Consider the following 19711-nt stretch of genomic DNA (forward strand, 5'->3'; position numbering starts at 1 on the left):
ATGTAATATTCTAATTTTCTGGGATTTTGATTTCGTGGGTTTCATAAACTGTAAGCCAAAATCATCAAAATTATAACAAATAAAGGCTTGAAATATCTCACTTTGCATGTAATGAGTCTAGATAATATATTAGTTTCACCTGTTAAGTTGAATTCTTCAAATAAATCAACTTTTTGATGATATTCTAATTTTATGACCAGCACCTGTAAATTAGCCTTATATGCTGACGACTTATTACTCTACGTTACCAATCCAACTGCATCTATCCCCGGAATAATGCATCTATTAGATGATTTTTGGAAATTTTCTGGGTATAAACTGAACTTACAGAAGAGTGAATGTCTACCCATAAATCAGTCAAGCCAAAAACTAAAACAGAATAACATACCCTTCCACTTGGTGAGTTCTAAATTCAAGTATCTTGGTGTTAATGTCACCCTTTCTTATTCTGCTTCAAAGGCAGCAAATTTTACACCTTTGTTTTCATACATGAAGTCCACTTTTTTAAGATAGGCAACTCTCCCATTATCTCCACTAGGTAGGATAAACGCTGTTAAATTAACATTCTGCCAAAATTTCTTTACCTCTTTCAAGCTAGTACTCTGTTTCTATCCAAATCTTTCTTCAAGAATATAGACAAACTAATCTCCTCTTTTATATGGGCAGGAAAAACTCCTAGAGTTTCCAAAATTTTGCTTAAAAAAAGTAGGCTAAGTGGAGGGCTTTCCTTGCCTAACTTTATGTATTATTACTGGACGGCGATCAAAATTAGTGTTTTGGGTACAGACCCCCTCTTTACCATGGTGCCACTTAGAAGCTTAGAAGTCTTGTATTTTAACATCTCTCCCTGCTATGGTATTCTCTTCTCTCCCTATGTCCCTTTCACATAACACGAAAAACCCAATAGTATGCTCTTCTCTCAAAATATTCTTTCAATTTCATTTTAAATTTACCTCTGTATCAACCATGGCTCCTATACGAAATAATCATCTCTTTCTTCCTCCCATTTCAGATTCTGTATACTCTTTTTGGGAAAAGAGAGGTCTGAAATGCTTTGAAGATCTTTTCATTAATGATGTGTTTGCAAGTTTTTCTGAATTACCTTCATCATTTAATCTGCTTCCTTCTCACCTATTTCGTTATTTTCAAATTAGGCACCCTGTTCTCTGGGTTTCCCTCTTTGCCTACAAAGTCTACATGGGAAGAGGCTTTTAAACTGAATCCTCATATGGGTGGGACTATCTCAAAGATATATGCAATTATCTTGTCAAAGGATAATGCTTACAACATCAAAACTATCAGGGCTTGGGAAGAGGAACATGACTTAGAGTTTGAAGATGACTACTGGAGTAGAGTATTAGACAATGTACGTACTACCACTTAGTGTGCTAGGCTTAGTTTTATACAATTTAAAACTATTCATAGAGCTCATCTCTCGAAGACAAAACTTTCTAAAATGTATCCCAATGTTTCAGATTTGTGTGATAAATGTAAACTTTCACCATGTAACCTTAGCCATATGTTTGTATTGTGTGCCAAGTTACAAAACTTTTGGAATTCTTTCTTTAAAATAGTTTCTGATGTCCTAGGGGTCAAGTTAGCGGTTTGCCCTTTGATTGCAACCTTTGGTGTTCCATCTCAGCGTCAGACTTTAAGCCGTAGACAGGCCGATGCCGTAGCTTTTGCATCTCTCCTCGCTAGGCGCATAATACTGTTATCTTGGACCTCCCCACAACCCCCTTCTATTTCAGTTTGGCTCAAAGATTTGGCCTTTTTTTTAAAACTTGAAAAAATTAAGTACAATATTAGAGGTAGGGGAGAATCTTTTAGCAAAAAAAGGCAAAAGGGGGCGTGAACGATCATGAATAATGCTCTGATTCACACCTGAGAAGACAATGACCTGCATAATGAGCCTTTCATTCAGGTGTGTCACTGAGCCACAAGGCAGAATGCAAAAAATAAATAAATAAATAAATAAATAAATAAAATTATATATATATATATATATATATATATATATATATGGCAGGATGGGCTATTACCCCTCCTAATTTTGTAATCTGAGGTTTGGTCAATGGGCTGGGACCATGGGTATATAAGAGCACAGGCTGCCAGTCCAGTGGTGTGCATCACTTTCCGGGGCCATGACGTCATCTACGCGCCCTGCTGCTTGTGCCTGGAGTGCAGTGTTGACATGTGTTGAAGCTTCTTAACCACTGGCTGTGCTGTTTACTGGTGTGTTGCCTGCTGGAGAATTAAATGTGGACATTTGATACGGTAAGGAAAGCATGTACAACAACGTTTGTGTAATGAGATTCCTATGGGTTGCTTCAATCGAGCGGGTACTAATCTGTATGCTTTACGTAGTCTAAAGTTCATCCGCGCTCTCTGCCGATGAGTTTTTTCGGGGATATCTGGCTATATCTGGGATATCTATCGTGGTCTTCTCTGACATTAGTCGCTGTGTGTGTGCTAGTGTGTGTGCACTGTGATTCGAGTGATTTTCATTAAGGGTGATATTCTTAGACTACCCCTGTTGGTAAGCCTGGGTTCCTTTGCCACTAATGATTGAACTTAACAATTGAGATGAGTGTGATTGCTGGTCAATGTCTCTTTTAACTATGAATGCCTCTTTTAACTGCTAATAAAATACTTTTGTACGATTACTTATGTCTCTGACTCCAATGGTGATTAGGACCTGTGCGTGCCTTTAGAGGTTGTTTAATTCCTGGGGTGAAATTCCCCAGGTGGCGTAGTCGGAAATTATATCAATTTGAGTTTACTGAGTGCGTGTATAGTAAGCGCTCCGCCCCACCCCATAGCTCCCCTGCTTTGCCACATATACACATACACACACACTACATAATTGGTTCAGAGTTGGAAACATCTTGAATTTTTTTTTGTCTTTTTCCACAAATTGTGTATGCTTGCAAATTATATAATATCCAAGGTAAACATTTCTAGTAATTGTGCAGTTAATTCTCATACTGTATTTTCAGAAAGTTTTGGAATATGTATCCTCTCCCCAAATTTGTCACTAATAAAACGATACAAATAATTTAAAGAGAAGGCTTATATTGACCTTATAAGATTTTGCTTACATCTACCTTATAAATATGTTTTGCTATTTTATTAAAAAGGTTACAATTACAACAATTACAATTTTAACAATATTTCAAGTGTAATCTTTCTTTGTAAAAAATAAAGTATACATTTTATCATACGTATTTCAAAGTTAAGGATTCATTAGTAGGAATATAGTATTGGAACAAACACTATAATAACATCTTAGTTGATGACTTTATTTTTTAGAACAAAGCACGATTAGAACAAAGCACTTAAGAATAAAGCACTTACTATTCACAATCCTCAGCTGGATACATTGCTCCTCGAAATGAATATAAACCAGCACTTCTGAGGTAAATTTTCCAGTATTATTATTATGATAGTATTATTCTTCACAGCGTTGCAACATAAAGTAGGGGAGAGCGGGGCACAAAGTAACGCTTTTTGACTTTCTCAGTTTGTGTAAATCTACTTATGTTTCAGAGTATTTATTTTTTCCCACATTAATTTCCCACATGTCTAGTACAATTATGTGGTTTTGTTTTATTAATACAGTATATACCTTTTTCAGGATATACCCCGAAAGAATGGAAGTGAAATGTGACAACATGCCCCATAGGTGGGGTACATTGTAACATGCGAGGGGCACATTGTAACATGACCATATGACAGCTTAAAATGTTATCTGATCTAATAAAAAAAATATACAAGACAAACTAAAATATTTTCTAAATAAAATACAATTAAAAAAAATTCATATAAAATAATGGCAATTTTTAATAATTAAATATAAACTCATTTTTAAGTTTTGACTACGAACACAGGAAAACACAGCTATACAACATAGTTCAAAACAAATAAATAATTAGTAATTTCTGAACATTGACTCTCAGTCTTTATTCACCTTTTTCTCACGTTTTCTCAATAAAATTAATAAAACTATAGAATATAATAGCATATTTCTAATAGGGGCACATTGTAATGAAGTGTTACAACATGCCCCGCCTGCACAACTGGGATTTAAACCCGGCTAGTGTCTTCTGCTGGTTAGCGAAGCATTAAAGAACTATCTCAACTGTTAAATAACATATTGGAGATTAAAATAATATCAGATTTGTCTCATTTTAAATAAACACAAAAAGTAGAGATGCAAAATTAACTTAAGTAAGAAATTTACTTTTGCTATGGTTTAATGAATGTCTATGGATATCTTCCAAAAAAAATAAAAATTTGGCGCAATTTTTTCTCTATATAGTGTTGATATGGCAACTAATAAATACACCAAGTTTCGTCACGCTAGCACGTGTGGAAGTATTTAAAACAAGTGTGTTACAACTAGCCCCACGTTAGGTTGTGCCCCGCGCTCCCCTACACTAATCTGATTAAACTTGGTGTGTTTTATGGAGCTGATGTGGGCGTTGACACGTTTGCATGGATTGCCTCAGATCATTTGCATTTGAATAGCGGGCACTCTCTGTGGGCATGGTCACATTAGCAGATAAAGAGCTGTAATGAGCTGTAGTGAGAATGACTGACATCTATCTCTTTTCATACAGATTACATAAACAGAGAATATTTATTTTAGTTTTGAATTAGATCATTTAAAAGCAGACAATTAAATGATTATAAAGATATATTGCTCATGCCTGGGTGAATAGTATTCGCTGAGTTTTGTTTAAGTTTAGAAACGTGCTCCAAAAAAAAGTTCACTGTGATGGAGAGCCAGAAAGCACGCCCTGTTTATTTTCTTTATTTTACAAAAGCACAATGTTTTGTTTCGCTTGTAAGTGGACACATAAAAAAGCAGACATTTAACAGTTTATTTTTTCATATTTCTTAAGTCTGTATGACCATAAAGGGTGTCTATTTTGCTGCTATGTGAAAAAAAATTAGCAAAACGCGCCGGCGCGTTTGCCGACCCCAGAGGGTTAATAAGAAATTATTCAAGGATTATTTTGCATACAGTAGGTAATCAACCAGAATGCCTTTTACCGCCGCGCCAGCCGGCACGGCAAAACCACTGCGGCAAAAATAGACCAGTCGCATTCCAAGTCATTTACGAAATGACCGCCAGGTGGCGCAAAGGGATATTGCCACATTTTGAAATGTAAGTGGGGTTAATGTCAATTAACAGTAAGGATGAAATACTACAACTATGGTAAACAGAATAGAACAATTTTTTAGAACAGAAAAATAGAATCAAAAGTTAAAAATAGAGACGACAACAATGTTGCCTATATTTCATATTGTAGATGTCTGTGGGCAACAGCCTACAGGCTAACAGGCTGTGTAACATGGCAAAGCTATGTGAATTAAAAAAAATATGAATATTCCATCTCGAATGGTCAGGGAAAAAGACTGCTTCCTGTGCAGTCTGTGCAGACAAATGCAATCACAATTTCCCTCAGTCAGTGAGGGAATTGATATTTGATCAGTTCTGGGCAATGGGAGATGTGACAAGACAGAAGGAGTTCATCATCAACCACACAGTGACTAAAGACAGTAAAAAAAGACAGACAGCTCATACTGAGTCAAAGCAGCAGAACACCACTGAATACCAACTCACCACACAGGGAAAGCAAATTTGAGTATGCAACGATTTCTTTTTGAAAACACTTGGAATCTCAGAGAAATTTGCAAGGTCTGTAGTCATTGGCCAGCCAAATAATCTAGGAATGTATTCCCTGGGGGAGCAGCGCGATAACAAAAAACAAACAAAAACAAATGAATAACAAAAAACTATAACAAACAAAAATAAATTTAGTGCATTGAAGCTGATTTACTATTCTATTGAGGAATGAGACGAATGAAGAGCGTTTCTCGATCGTGTGAGTTGAGTTGAAACATTCTTTTGGGCATTTCTCCGTGAGTAAATTTGTGGTAGAACTTAGCTTTCGATCATTTTAGATGACACAGGTTCAAATCCCAACAAACATGGTCTACTGTAATTTTTATATTATTAATAAACAGTTACCTATTTAAGCATCAAGAACTTAACTAAGAACGTTTCGGGAAACACATATTAACGATAAGGTACAGCTTAAGGTGTAACTTAAGAACGACGTAGCGTTAAGAAGGTTTCGGGAAACCCGGCCCTGGTTGAGTACCAACTGTAGATGTTACATTTCAAACAAACGCCACTGCCATCCTTTTGTGTCCAGAGTATGAGCATCAAAAATAAGTTTCAGCTACTTTTTCTTTCCTAAATTAATCAATGCTTTTGGACGAATCGGTTCATTTAATCAATGGTTCAATTGCTAACTCATAAAGACAGTCACTTGTCGCCACCTTCTGGCTTAATGATGCAAGTTGCGCAGACACAGACAAGCGCAGTGATACAAACAGTGAAAAGTCCTAGTGCTGATACTGGGGAAATATTCAAACACATGCAAAGTAACGTTATACAAAAATATTTTTATACAATAATAATGGCAATACATTTAATAGGGTGCTTGTATTGTTCAGTTGAGCTTATAGTTTTCACTGTCTTTGATCAAACTGATTATTTCTGTAGGTCATTTAAAAGTTCTATCGAAAAACATCTGTTTTGTTTAGCTACTTGCATCTTATCTCGCACTGTATGATCATTAACTGAAGCGTCGTGTTGGGATTCGCGCTCGGCTCACGCTTCTGTGAACATAAATCCCGCTTGCTTTGATCGGTCTCAAACATTTTGCTGAAGCAGCTCAGATGAGAAGGTCAGCTATCGTCGCAATGGGTGAATCATTGCAGCACCAAATTAGAGTTAATATTAGGCAATTATTTCACAACTTTCATTATATAGCCTATACTCAATAAAATTACTGAAGTCCAGACCTCGGGGACCTCAATGGTGGGTACAGCAATGACTGTTTTTTTTTTTTTTATTCACATGAGATTGGATTAGCTACTATATGATGAACATCAGAGGGGATTTAGAAGTGGGTATACGCCGCATACCTGCGTATACCCTGCACTACACCAGTGCTTGTAATGCTTTACTCCCAACACTGCGTGAGACGCAATCATGTTTTGATTCATCATGATTGTGGGTTAAATAAGATTAAAAAAAAAATTCATGAAACCAAACTACATTTATTTTCAAACTAAACATTGCAACATACATTTAACATTTATTTTAGGGCTTTTGAATTTGACAGATTAGATTGTTAAATTTATAATTAAAGGCACAATCTACGTTTCGCTACTTGAGGTCGCTTATTCATAATAATAACAAAGTAGTAGCTTGATGCCCCTGACTGAGCATGGAATCGTAGGAGTTTTCAGATGCATCCGAAATCGCATACTTCCCTACTATATAGCAGGGTGAGAAACAGTATGTGAAAAAAGTACGTCCAGTTCACAGCACTAGGTATTTCATATTCAGAATACAAAGAATTCCAGTAATAGACAAGTAAAGTTTTGCACTCTGGATTCCCAGCCATGTAAAGAATGTGGTTTGTCTTGATAGTGACCCAGGGTAACTATTTAAAGTGTGAAAAGCCCTATTGTGTGCTTAAGAGTTTCTTATGTATACTGTGAGAGATATTAACATTTAGTTTATTTAATATATGTAGGGAGGTCCAATGGTCATTAATGGCTCCCAGTGGATTCAGTCTAGAGTTTTTCGGTCAAGACTGTGCACTACCCATTTTCCCAGGTGCTTACACCAGAGTGTCTCAAGACCAATCTTGGATCAGCTCTTGGATAAGCACCGATCAGCCTGGTTTTTTCTCATTCCCTTCCACTGAATCTCAGTTCTCACAAAGATGTGTTCTGTGTCCTCGCGTCCTTTCGAGTTCGTTTCTTTCAAGACCAGTTTTAACGAGAACACAAGTACATTCTTTGCATTCTTTGAATTGAGAAACAGCCTGTGTATCTGAGTAGTGAGCAGTAGCCGAGAAGTCTCTAGGCCTTATGGTCACGATCAGTTGTAGGGAAGAACATCTCGTCTAAAAACTCTTACTGACCCCAAACCTTTGAACGGTACTGATAATGTTACAAAAGCTTTATATTTCAGATAAATGTTGTTTTTTTTAACTTTCTATTCTTAATAAAAATTGTACACAACTGTTTTCAACATTGATAATAATAAATGTGTTTCTTGGGCATCAAATCATATTATTAGAATGATTTCTGAAGGATCATGTGACACTAAAGACTGGAGTAATGATGCTGAAAATTCAGCTTTACCAACAGAAACAAATTGCATTTTAAAATATATTCAAAAAGAAAACAATTATTTTAAATTGTGAAAATATTTCACAATATTATTGTTTTTGTCGGCAAAAAACTATTGCGAAATAACGGCGTTTCCATTAACCGATGTTATGCGACTAAAACTTCATTTTTTCCTCTCGCGATAAGTAAAATCATTCCAAAAACCATGGCAACGGACATTGGTAGCTTTATGTACTATATCCCAGCCACTGCACTAGACATTATCATTAATTGAAGGAGATGTGTTTTCCAAGCATTAATGGTAAGGAACGACCCTTATTATACTTGTGAGCGGCACATATGAGGTGCTTCTGGGTGTTTCTCCCTCATATATGCTTCGAGGTCTTGATGGTGGCATTTATTTGAGGTTTAGAATCCATTATTCCTGTAATTATTTTGTCTTATATGAATTTAATAAAGTGATCTGTCTCGTATTCAGTCCAAACATACCGCGTCAACTACGTCAGGTGACCTGTAAATGCGCAAAAACAGTTTCCATTGCAGTTTTGTGAAATATTTATTTTTCGAGTTGCCTGAAAAACCACCTCATGCGAGCGTAAAAACTTTTTTGCGATAAATGGGAGTTTTTGCGAAATCGACGTGTTTCCATTGGGCGTATTTTCAATTCGCAATTTCAATTATCGCAATTTGAAGGGTAATGGAAACGCATCTACTGTATGTCACGGTGTGGTGCAGGCAGAAGACAACGAAGGAGAATCAAAAGTTCCAGTGTTAACTTTTATTAACAATATAATACATACAGGCACAAGAAGACGGGCAGAAGGTACACAGTACACACACTTAATACGGCGGAGACCAGACAAGGACTGACAGAACTTAAATAAAAAAACAAATAACACTGATTAACTTAGACTGATGACGATGATGACTGGACAGGTGATACAACTGAACTGATAATGACGGTAACCATAGAAACAAAGGAGTGGCGGGAAAACAGAACAAAGGAAGACATTTGACTACTGAAAACAAGACTCAGACAGAACATATTTATATATATATATATATATATATATATAAAACATTTAGGTCGATTACAATGAATTATAGACATTTCATTAATTATTAACAGTCTATAATATGTCCGAACACTGCAATAATTCATCAATGAAAATTAAAAACAGCTTTATTTCAAAAACATTGTTTGACAAATTAATAAAAGAGGGAAAGTTTACATCGCAGGTGGCTTGGAAGAAGTGGGTAATGGTTAATCCATTTTGCAACACGAACTGGAGGTAAGCAACAGTAATTTGTAGCTAGTTTGAACTACAGAACTTAAAGCACGAACACTGCACGACAAACGACGCACGACAAAGCTGAAAATCGTCCCGACCCGAAAAAGTCGCACGAGTCAGAATTCGGCTCAAAATCGGACGAAAATCGCACAGTGTATGCCCGCCTTAACTGATATGTTGTTTTGATTGCAGAAGTGCAGCTGATATAGGGTTACGTTTACATGACAACGATATGCTTAAAACTAAGTTTTCCCTTTGAGTTTTCTGCTTACAGATGACACCATTGTCAAAACGATCCCCATTCACACGGATCAGTGAAAATTCTGCTGTAGGGCCATTCGATGGCAACGAAACACTATTGAACACGTAATACACGTTCATGACGTCATCGTCTTCAGAGTTTTGCGTTTTTGTTGTTTACACAGAGACCGTTTTCAAAAACTTGCACTTTGAAACCAGTAAATAAATATACAACACTTCTTATTATTTTAAACAAACAATTTTTAATCAACATTTAATTTCAAATTAAAGTCCTGACAAGAAAGTAGCACATTATATTCATTTTTTGCTCTTGCTTGCCTTTAAATGGGGGAAGATTTCCTGATATAATGTCACTTATTGGAAACTGCAGTTATTGCATAAAGTATCTGGTTTGACCGGTTATGTGACAGTAAATTCTTATAATTTTTCAAAAATGTCCCACCCACATCCAAAACAAACGCCAATGAAAATCCTCCGAATAAGCTTTATGGATAAACGTTATGGAGGGTGGGGCCAGAGAACCACTGATAAATGTGGCAGTATTTACTTGACATCTCATTAAACCTGACAGTTGAGGAAACAGCAGTAATACCACAGACCAGAAGATAAGGATGAAGATTAACACAGCTTTGTGTATTGCCGGAACAATACTTCTCAACATAGCAGGTAAAATCTACAACATGAAATAACTTAGATATAAGTTTAATAAAGCGTTTAATTAAATTGTTTAACACTAGAACTACCAAGGCAGTCATTTTGACCGTTTTTAAATTTTACAGTATAATAACTTTGTTAAAATAAAAATCAATGTAGGTGTAGGACTCTGACTTTTCCTAAATATGTGTATATTTTATTCTGACACTGCTATTTTATTAAAATCACAAAACACAAAACAGTTCTGACTATTTCTACCTAGAATGGCCATTGCGGTCATTTTGACCACACGCATTATAGATATCATAAGTCCGCTACATTTCCCGCTATTGAGAGCAGGAGCAGCAGCAGATGGAGAGAAGAAGGCAGTACCAAGTAAGGAGGAACTGCAAAAAAATAGAATAAAACTAAGGAGACGTGTTTTCTGACAGTGTCGACTGCAAAGATGAAGTTGACGATCGCCATATTTGTAGTGAACGCACCTAGAGATAAATGCACATAAAGACATAATCTGATTATCAGAGAGTAGCCTTTTCTTTTCGTTTTGAATTATTTCGTTTGAAGATATTTCAAGCTTTGTGTATTTGATGTATTTATCATGTCTGTGTGAGGCATACGCTGAGTTTCGTTAAGTTAGGATGAGATGCGCTCCAGCTGACGTGCAATGCAAGTGACCTCACGGGCGCCTCCATGATTAGTGTCTGTTATATTTGCTTCTCTTACTTATTAAATACAGGCAATTGGTTGATGAAAAATTGGTTAAAATTAAGATACAATTTATAGAAAACGAAATTCACTTTAAAGAAAGGTTTTCTACTAAACAAAACTTAATGAAGTGGTCAAAATCATGTCTGACCCACTCCATATCCATCTCTCGATATAGCCTAATGCATCCTATCTTACTCGTGCTGTTCACTTTTCATATTCAACATAGATGGAAAAAAAATAATTAAATGAAACCTTGTAACGAATTCACACAGTAGGGTAGACCACGACGAGTGGCGCTATGCATTGTTCCAAAGCCAGGTTTTATTCTGGCATGTTGAATTAGTGTTCGACAAACACAGCGGCGCGTTCATTTGAATGAAGAGCGCTTCTCGCTCGTGTGAGCGAACACACACTGGAACATTAGGCAATGTCTCTTTCGTGATTTGTGTGGATGACACACAGCGACATATACAGTATTATCAGCTGTATGGTGTTTTTTACGCTGAAATGCTTAATTTCGAGAAAGACCCGCCGCGCGCAGTGAGGGAGACCAAACTTACTAAAAAAATATCCAGCGCGAGAGAGGCAAAGAAAAACGCCTGTTCTTAATTTATGTTGCTTTGAACTTTTTTTCGTTTTGTACCGTTTTATTTTTTTAATTTAGCTGCAATTTCTTTGACAATAAATTTAAAATGTTTCTTATTTTGCATCACAAAGGGAATAAACTCTATCGAATCGATGCAACCCTGTTTAAATAAATAAACTGTCCCGTCACTTTATTCATACCTTGAAATGTGCGATGGGTTTTCAAACTTAATTAATTTTCTTTTTCTTTTACATTTTCATTGTTTATTTTTTAACTGAAAGCAATACTGTATTGAAAATATTTTTCTGATTTGTTCGATCTGTTTTGGAAAATGTCTACCGTTGCTATGGCCGGGTATTACTGTCAGTCATCTCAATCTCGTGAATGATTCACACACAAAAAAAAACATAATTTAGCAGATTAAAGACGAGCTTCATCATCTTCATTTTCTGGTGCAATCGGCTGACAGTCTTCCTTCATCAGATATGTCATAGCGTGCAGCGGCTCAACTGGAATGTAGCAAATTTATGTTAATGTACAATTGATAAAATAAACAAGATGATTGACTTTAATAAACAGATGCATATTTAAGCATCAAGAACGGAAAAACATAAACACTGTCGGCTACACTGAGATTCGATCTCAGATCGTTTGAAGCTCCGAGAGTCTATTGTTAATGCATTGACCACAGATATCGTCTGAATAGCCTAGGTCTACTATTTTCTCTGTTTTAAAAGTAAAAAAAATAAAAATAATTATGTGTCAAAAAAAAGAAGAAGTGTTTTTACAAGACCTTGTGCTGTTTATTTATTTATGTATTATTATTATGCAGATGTTAATTCAGCCATTCTGTTGGAAAAAAAATTTCCCTAATGTAAAATGGAAATGAATGGTAATTTTATTTTATAAATATAAAATATTTAATATAGGCTATAGGAGAAAAAAACAATATGGTGTAGCAATATTTTAGAACTATCAAATCAAATTAATAATAAAAAAGTAGCCCATGTTTGTTCGGGATTTGAAACGTAAGTTATAGCCTACCACTCGGCCACGAATTTGTTTTGTTTTATTTTGTTTGAAATGTATTTTTACATATTTTGCTTTCGTTAATGTTAACCAATTCTGAGCATAATAGGCCTATATTTTTTCCCTAAAAGTTTGTTTTATTCTCTGCTTTGTTTGTTTATATTTTAACATATTCAATCAGTCTCATTTTTGTTCAAATAATGAAAAAAGTTTTTTTTTTTTTTTTTTTAAATAAACAGATAGGAAACTTACCTTTTAAAATGCCGCAGTTGCTGCTGTTTTGCCCTGTCACTTGCCCGGTATAGCCTATAGTAATTTCGCGAACGACTTTGAAATTCGACTGGTTTATTTTTGCTGCGGCAGTAGTAATAGGCATTGTGGTTGATTATTTATTAAAGAATTCAATTGATAATCATAACAACATGTAAGCCTAATTCTGAATATAACAAATAATGCTTAAACCGACTAACATCGGTTAGTAACTGCAAGTCCTGAAAATGTTTTAATTTTACGGTAAATTATTTTAATTTATTTCACTGTTATGTTTCAGTTAATAAATCTACAAACACATTAAAAATAACACGAAGTAAATGACAAGTAACCTATTGACATAACCTTTCTAAATTATAGAAAAACTGGGCACACAATGTTAACGTGTGTCTACTTTGTTTAAATTAAATGAATTTGAATTCGTTTAACCACAATATTTATCTTGAATTTATCTGTGGCCTCAGCTCAGATTACTGCCGCGGCAGATTACGGCATTAAAGAGAATAAACTGACACTTTTCAAAGTCTGTGATTACAGCGCCACTCAGCGGTAAAAGGCAGCAAATACACATCCCAATTTTGCCGCCGCGGGAACGGCGGCGGTAAAAGTCTCATTCTGGTTGGGCACCATCTGTAGTTTTGATTTGTTTAATATTATAATTTTGGTCTCTTTATAAATCCCATACTTTTAAAATAGTGATAATAACAATAAAAATGAATAGTGTCCAAACGTTTGACTTTATATTATATTACTGTTTTACAATTGTAAGTATACTGCATTTTATAATAATTGAAATATTTTTTATATTTCAATAATAAATATTGTATTTAAAATTACAACTAATTACTAAAAACTAAAATTAGCTAACAGTTTATAGCTATATACTTTTATAATAGATTGATTTAAATTGCTATATGTCTAAAATCAAGTCACATTTAAAAAAAAGTTTTTAAAGCATATTTACTTTAGGGTGACCATATTTTAGTTTTCAGAAAAGAGGACGGGGGCGTGGTTAAGGGGTGGGGGCGTGTTTGGGGATGAATGGTTCAAAAAATACTTTAATATGCATTCATAACCTTGCAACTATGTTATTGTACTTATATACAATACATAAATTAATACATCCTTTCCATTCAACGTTTGGCCCGCAACAATAGAATAATATATTAAAAAAAATAGTTTAGCTTTTAACACCTTTTACATGACACTATTTCTTTTCATGGCCATTGGTTAAAAAAAAAAAAAAAAAATCTACTACACTATTTCAGTAAAAAACAATTTCAATCCTCCTGATGTTCTCTTGTAGCCTATAGGCTACTTTCCTTATGTGGGCTTCTAGGTCGCTTAGCACCTTTATTTGACACTGACACATACGTGCCAGCTTTGCAGTTCATGCATTCTGCTTTACACGGATCCCGACCCACACAAAAACAGAGGAATTTTCTCTGTAAATCATCTGTAAATTTTCATTTGGGCTTTTTTTTACGCTGTGAGCTACTTGCATCTTATCTCACACTTGACCGTAAACTGAAGCGTCGAATCACGCTGCTAAAATTCTGTCAACATAAAGTCCGCCTACTTTGATTTGATTGGTCACTTCAAATATTCTGACATTGATGACAGACCAATGAGGCTGAGATGAACACACACACACACACACACACACACACACACACACACAGGCCTTTGTTTTCTGACGTACTCTCTGCTTGGAGCCGCTGCGGATTGAGGAACACGCTGATTATAACAAGACAGGGCGAAGCCGAAGCTGGTTTCATGTTTTGTGTGCAAAGGCAAGTGCCAGTCAATTTAAAGTACACGATTAATGGTCCCATGAAAAACACTGAAAAACAGACATTTTCATGAATCTAAAATAATTTAACTAAATTAAAACTAAGTAAATACCATTATTCAGGTGAAGGTTTTATCTTGTTTTCATGCCAATGGTGCATGCAGGCACTGATGTTTAATGTTAGAGTTTAACAGTAACACTTTATCAGCTCTGTACAAATGACTGTCTACTTTGTCTTTGTCTACCCACACAGGTTCCCTCTGCCAGTTAGATGGTAAGTTGTCATAATGACCATAAAACTCTTGTTCCACGCAGAATGTGTCTTCTATGTCTGTGAGGCATTTTAAGGAATTCTCATATTACTTTTTCTCTCATTAGTATGTGGTCAAGCCCCCCTAAACAATAAGATTGTTGGAGGGGGGGATGCAAAGGAAGGGTCTTGGCCGTGGCAAGTCAGCATTCATGAAACACTCTTTGAAAGCCATTTCTGTGGTGGGAGTCTAATCAATAAAGACTGGGTTTTATCTGCAGCTCACTGCTTCCAGGAGTATGTTGGCATCTTAAATTAAGCTTAAAGGGATAGTTCACCCAAAAAATGAAAATTATCCCATGATTTACTCTCCCTCAAGTCATCCTAGGTGTATATTACATTCTTCTTTCAGACGAATACAATTGGAGTTATATATAAAAAAAAATACTGTATACTGGGCCCTATCATACACCCGGCGCAATGCAGCACCATGTGCGACGCAAGTGTTTTTTGCTAGGCCATTCACTGCCATTATAAAGCTTGGAAGAGCCAGGACATTTTTTAATATAACTCCTATTGTATTCATCTGAAAGAAGAATGTAATTTTCATTTTTGTGTGAACTATCACACTAAGATACAATTGTAAATTGATAATTGTGGGATTAAAGTTGACTTTCTATATTTACAGCTACGGTGCGTCTGACATTATGATGTACTTCGGGCGTCGGAGCCAATCGGGCTCAAACCCTAATGAGACATACAGGACAGCGAGTCGAGTTATCAAGCATCCTGACTATAACAATCCCAAGTTTTCTAACGACTTAGCGCTGGTCCAGCTCTCTTCTTCTGTGAATTTCACTGATTACATTAAGCCAGTCTGTCTGGCGGCTGCTGGTAGTGTATTTGCTGGAGGTGCAGAGAGCTGGGTGACTGGATGGGGAACGCTACAGGCTGGAGGTGAGTGAATATTTGTTTGTCAATTAACTGAACAAAAAGAATACTGTAACCCTTTTTACCTAGCAATTTACCTAGAAATGTTTTTTAAAAGCTGTCAAAATATATCCTCTGATCTGTGTCAAAGGCCAGGCTTCTGACATTCTGCAGGAGATTATGTTACCAGTTGTCAACAACAGTGCCTGTAATAAAGCTTATGGAGGGGGCATCACAAGCGAAATGATTTGTGCTGGATTTTTAAATGTGGCAGGGAAAAGTTCATGTCAGGTAAGACATCAGTCATTCATTTTAATCTAAAGCAATTTACAAAACTACTGTCCAGTTTTCGGTCACCTGCACACTTAACACTGCCAACCTAGTTGCTCAGTTAAACTCTTAAAAGTCTTTACTCCACTGATCATGAATTAATACACTACAACTGCTTACTACACCTGATCTGCAGAGAAAAGCATGGAGTTGCAGTCCCAGACTATTATAAGGGATAGTTCACCCAAAACCTTCTAGAACCTTCTGAAACAGTTTGCAGCTCGAGTCAGCACAGATCTACAAGTTACTCAATCAAAACTCACATCCTATCTATGTTCAATCATATGTGCAGATGTATGCATATCTACCTATGCAGCAGCATGCATTTATTGGCTTGTATTTCCTATTTCTCTTATCACCCTGTGCAACTGTGAAGGGTAAAAAAAAGTGTCTTTACAAATGTACAGCAATAGTCTTCCTTCCAGCTGTTGCACAACTTTGCTCCAAAATATAAATCTAGAGTGGATGGAAAAAAATGCGCAAGTGTACAGCTTTAATTGGCATTGGCTGTACAGCCTGTAAATTATCTGGTAAAACATTTATTTAATGTATGTTAGATGTGCAGCAGCAGCATGTCTTACATGTTCACAGGAATGTGTGTGAATGTATTGGCAGTAGCAAATCACGGTACTCAGTAGCAGCAGTGTAGCCGATCTATTCCGCAAGACCAAATACATTAACATTGCCATATCCACTACAATGCCAATCTCTCCAAGAATTGTAATGACAGAAATAACTAAATTAAACCAAACGTGTTCAAAAAACTTACTTTTGAACATCCGTCATCATGGTAAGAACTACCTAAAATGACAGAAACCATCTTTGGGAAAATATTGGATTTTTTTGTTTGGCTCACGTCCCATTCGTTTACATGGAGAGGACAGGGACCTCTACTGCAGCCAGCAACCAGGGGGCGATCAAAATGTTTTGGCTTCACTTTTCAGGATGTGTGCGGCACACTTGGTTTTACTCAAAGTCTAACATTTTGGGCTGAAAAAATCTTTGGTGGACACACGGCTGGCATACTTTTACCTTTCGGCTACACTGTTGCATACATGTGTCTGTAACAGTTGTTCACTGTATATTGTCAGAAATATAAATGCTGAATGTTTGTGAATACAGGGAGACTCTGGAGGTCCATTGGTCAGTAGGAACAGCTCCCGGTGGATTCAGTCCGGCATTGTGAGTTTTGGTGCAAAACGATGTGATGACCCCTTATATCCCAGTGTGTTCGCCAGAGTTTCTCAGTTCCAGAACTGGATCACATCTTACATGGGCAGCAACCCTCCTGGATTTGTTGTGTTCAACTCCAGTGGATTCAGTTCACTCAACCTCCTTTTATTTACCATTTCTCTCACATTCTCCATCATTCCTTTCACCTTCTCCCAGTATCTCTCTTCCTAAAGATAGTTTGAACAGTAATTCTAAGGGTTCTTTGATGAAGAGGATCAAAGGGTTCTTTGTGCTGTTCATGCTCTCACACAGAGATGAAAAGAGCAGTTATACTGTTATTTTTGGTCATTTATTTTTTATCTTTTCAATAATGTACTATTATTGAAAAGCTATCCTATTGACATTATAAGGGCATAAACTAATGAAATTAAACTAATTGAAATTTGCATAACTAGTTGAGATCAACTGATCTTGTTTGTTTTATAACAATACTGGTTATTTGTATGTTTATATGTCTGATAACCAATGCATAACTGAAATAGGGTCTGAAGCTCTGCAATGTGATCAGGGATACTGGTAGTGGAAAATGTAATCAATTACCATGTTGTAATCACACTGTCTTAACAGAATAAATACAAAAGAAGGAACTGACATGGGGAAGATTCTCTCTCTCTTCAAAATCTTTTGTAACATAATAAAAAAAACCTTTACAATCACTTTTAATCAATTTACATCCTTGCTGAATGAACTTAATGTCCTCAAAAAATATCTTGCTGACTCCATACTTTTCAACAGTAGTGTACACAAATATATTAAGTAGCACAACTGTTCAACATAATAAAAAATAAAAATAAATCTTGAGCATTAAATCAGCAATATTAGAATGGATTCTGAAGGATCATGTGACACCGAAGACTGGAGTAATGTTGCTGAAAATTACAGAAATAAATTACTAAATTACTTTTTAAATATATTAATAGTAGTGGTGGGCATATATAAATTTTTTTAATCTAGATTAATCTCACTGTAATCTTGGAATTAATCTAGATTAAAATGGCTCATTTGAATTCTGCCGAAGACATTCAGAATATGTGTGTGCTACCCAAATAATGACTAAAGGGCACGTGTTTCTTAAATACAAAGTGACATTTAAAAGAACTTGTGAAGAAATGGCAGAGATTTTTTTTTCATTTTTATTAAAACTAACATAATAAAGTATGATTTTTTTTTTTTTTTTTTTTTTTTTTTTACTTTGAGCAATGATGGAGCTATAATAGACTCTTCTTATGAGCATAACAATACATCTCCTTGGAAAAAATGAAATGTAGCCTAATATTGTAGTAGTTATAACCAAAGGTCTATTTTTAGTTCAGATTAACATTTGAGGGCAGCAATTTTATTCAGAATGTCAAAATAAAACCGACATAACGTTACTTGAAAGCATTATAGCCTACTATTCCTGCCAAACTTCCATGGTTGCAGTTAGTGTTACTACTACAGTAAATCCATGGTGAATGTTGCAGATCTGTGGACACTGGATAGTTCATTCATGGCACAATGTTTCTTCCTGGTTTCCACGCACTGTTTGATCCGTTAATAACGGAGAAATGTGAATGTTTTTCACTAGATCTCGCAGCAATGTTATTACTTAAGTAGCGAATTCAAATTATTTATTTACTGGATCTCTTGATCAAGATCGGCTCGCGCTGCTTTGGTCCAAACTGATAAACAACAGTCCGTCAACCACACAATACCATAGACAGTATAAGAAGGGAACAAGTAGCAGTTTCGTTCCGCTTGCATTACGTTTGCCATTTGATGTTGAACCATAGACTGTAAAAAATATGGACAAAGCGTCTGTGACGTCACCCATAGACTTTCTGAAGAACGCTTTTGAAGCCGTTTATGGGGGGTATGGGCGGCGCCATCTTGGAAAATCTTGGGAAATCCTAACCCCGCCCAACTTCTGCTACTCCGGTTATCTCTGTGTATATTTTAGGCAACGAAATATGTTATAAAACACCATACAAACTCTTTTCGTTTTCATTTAAAGAAATCTTAAACATTATACACTCTTAAAAAAAAGGGTTCCTCAAGGTTCTATATAGAACCCTGGGGTTCAGTACTTGGCCAATAGAACCTTTTACCAAAAAAATGGTTCTATGTAGAACCCTTGCATAGCAAAGAACCTTTTTTTATTTAAATGGTTC

At 35.8% G+C, this 19711-nt stretch overlaps 1 protein-coding gene across 1 annotated transcript; it reads left to right on the forward strand.

The window, feature by feature from the left end:
• The first annotated feature begins 10335 nt into the window (after positions 1-10335).
• On the forward strand, positions 10336-18151 carry LOC307157838 (chymotrypsinogen A-like). The gene is made up of 6 exons (XM_079869787.1): positions 10336-10445; positions 15072-15092; positions 15197-15365; positions 15757-16025; positions 16150-16289; positions 17451-18151. Exons 1-6 carry the CDS (start codon positions 10391-10393, stop codon positions 17730-17732), a joined length of 936 nt encoding a protein of 311 aa, XP_079725913.1. The 5' UTR covers positions 10336-10390; the 3' UTR covers positions 17733-18151.
• The last annotated feature ends 1560 nt before the right edge of the window (positions 18152-19711 follow it).

The sequence above is a fragment of the Squalius cephalus genome, assembly GCF_949319135.1.
Source record: "Squalius cephalus genome assembly, chromosome: 4".
In the NCBI taxonomy this organism is placed as follows: Eukaryota; Metazoa; Chordata; class Actinopteri; order Cypriniformes; family Leuciscidae; genus Squalius; species Squalius cephalus.

What these genes read in the sequence shown, in the direction of transcription:
- LOC307157838 (XM_079869787.1), top strand. Translation starts at nt 10,391, where the DNA reads ATGAAGATTAACACAGCTTTGTGTATTGCCGGAACAATACTTCTCAAC. An exon ending in TTCCCTCTGCCAGTTAGATG is followed by an intron (nt 15,093 to 15,196) that starts GTAAGTTGTCAT and finishes TTCTCTCATTAG; the next exon opens with TATGTGGTCAAGCCCCCCTA. An exon ending in GGGAACGCTACAGGCTGGAG is followed by an intron (nt 16,026 to 16,149) that starts GTGAGTGAATAT and finishes TCTGTGTCAAAG; the next exon opens with GCCAGGCTTCTGACATTCTG.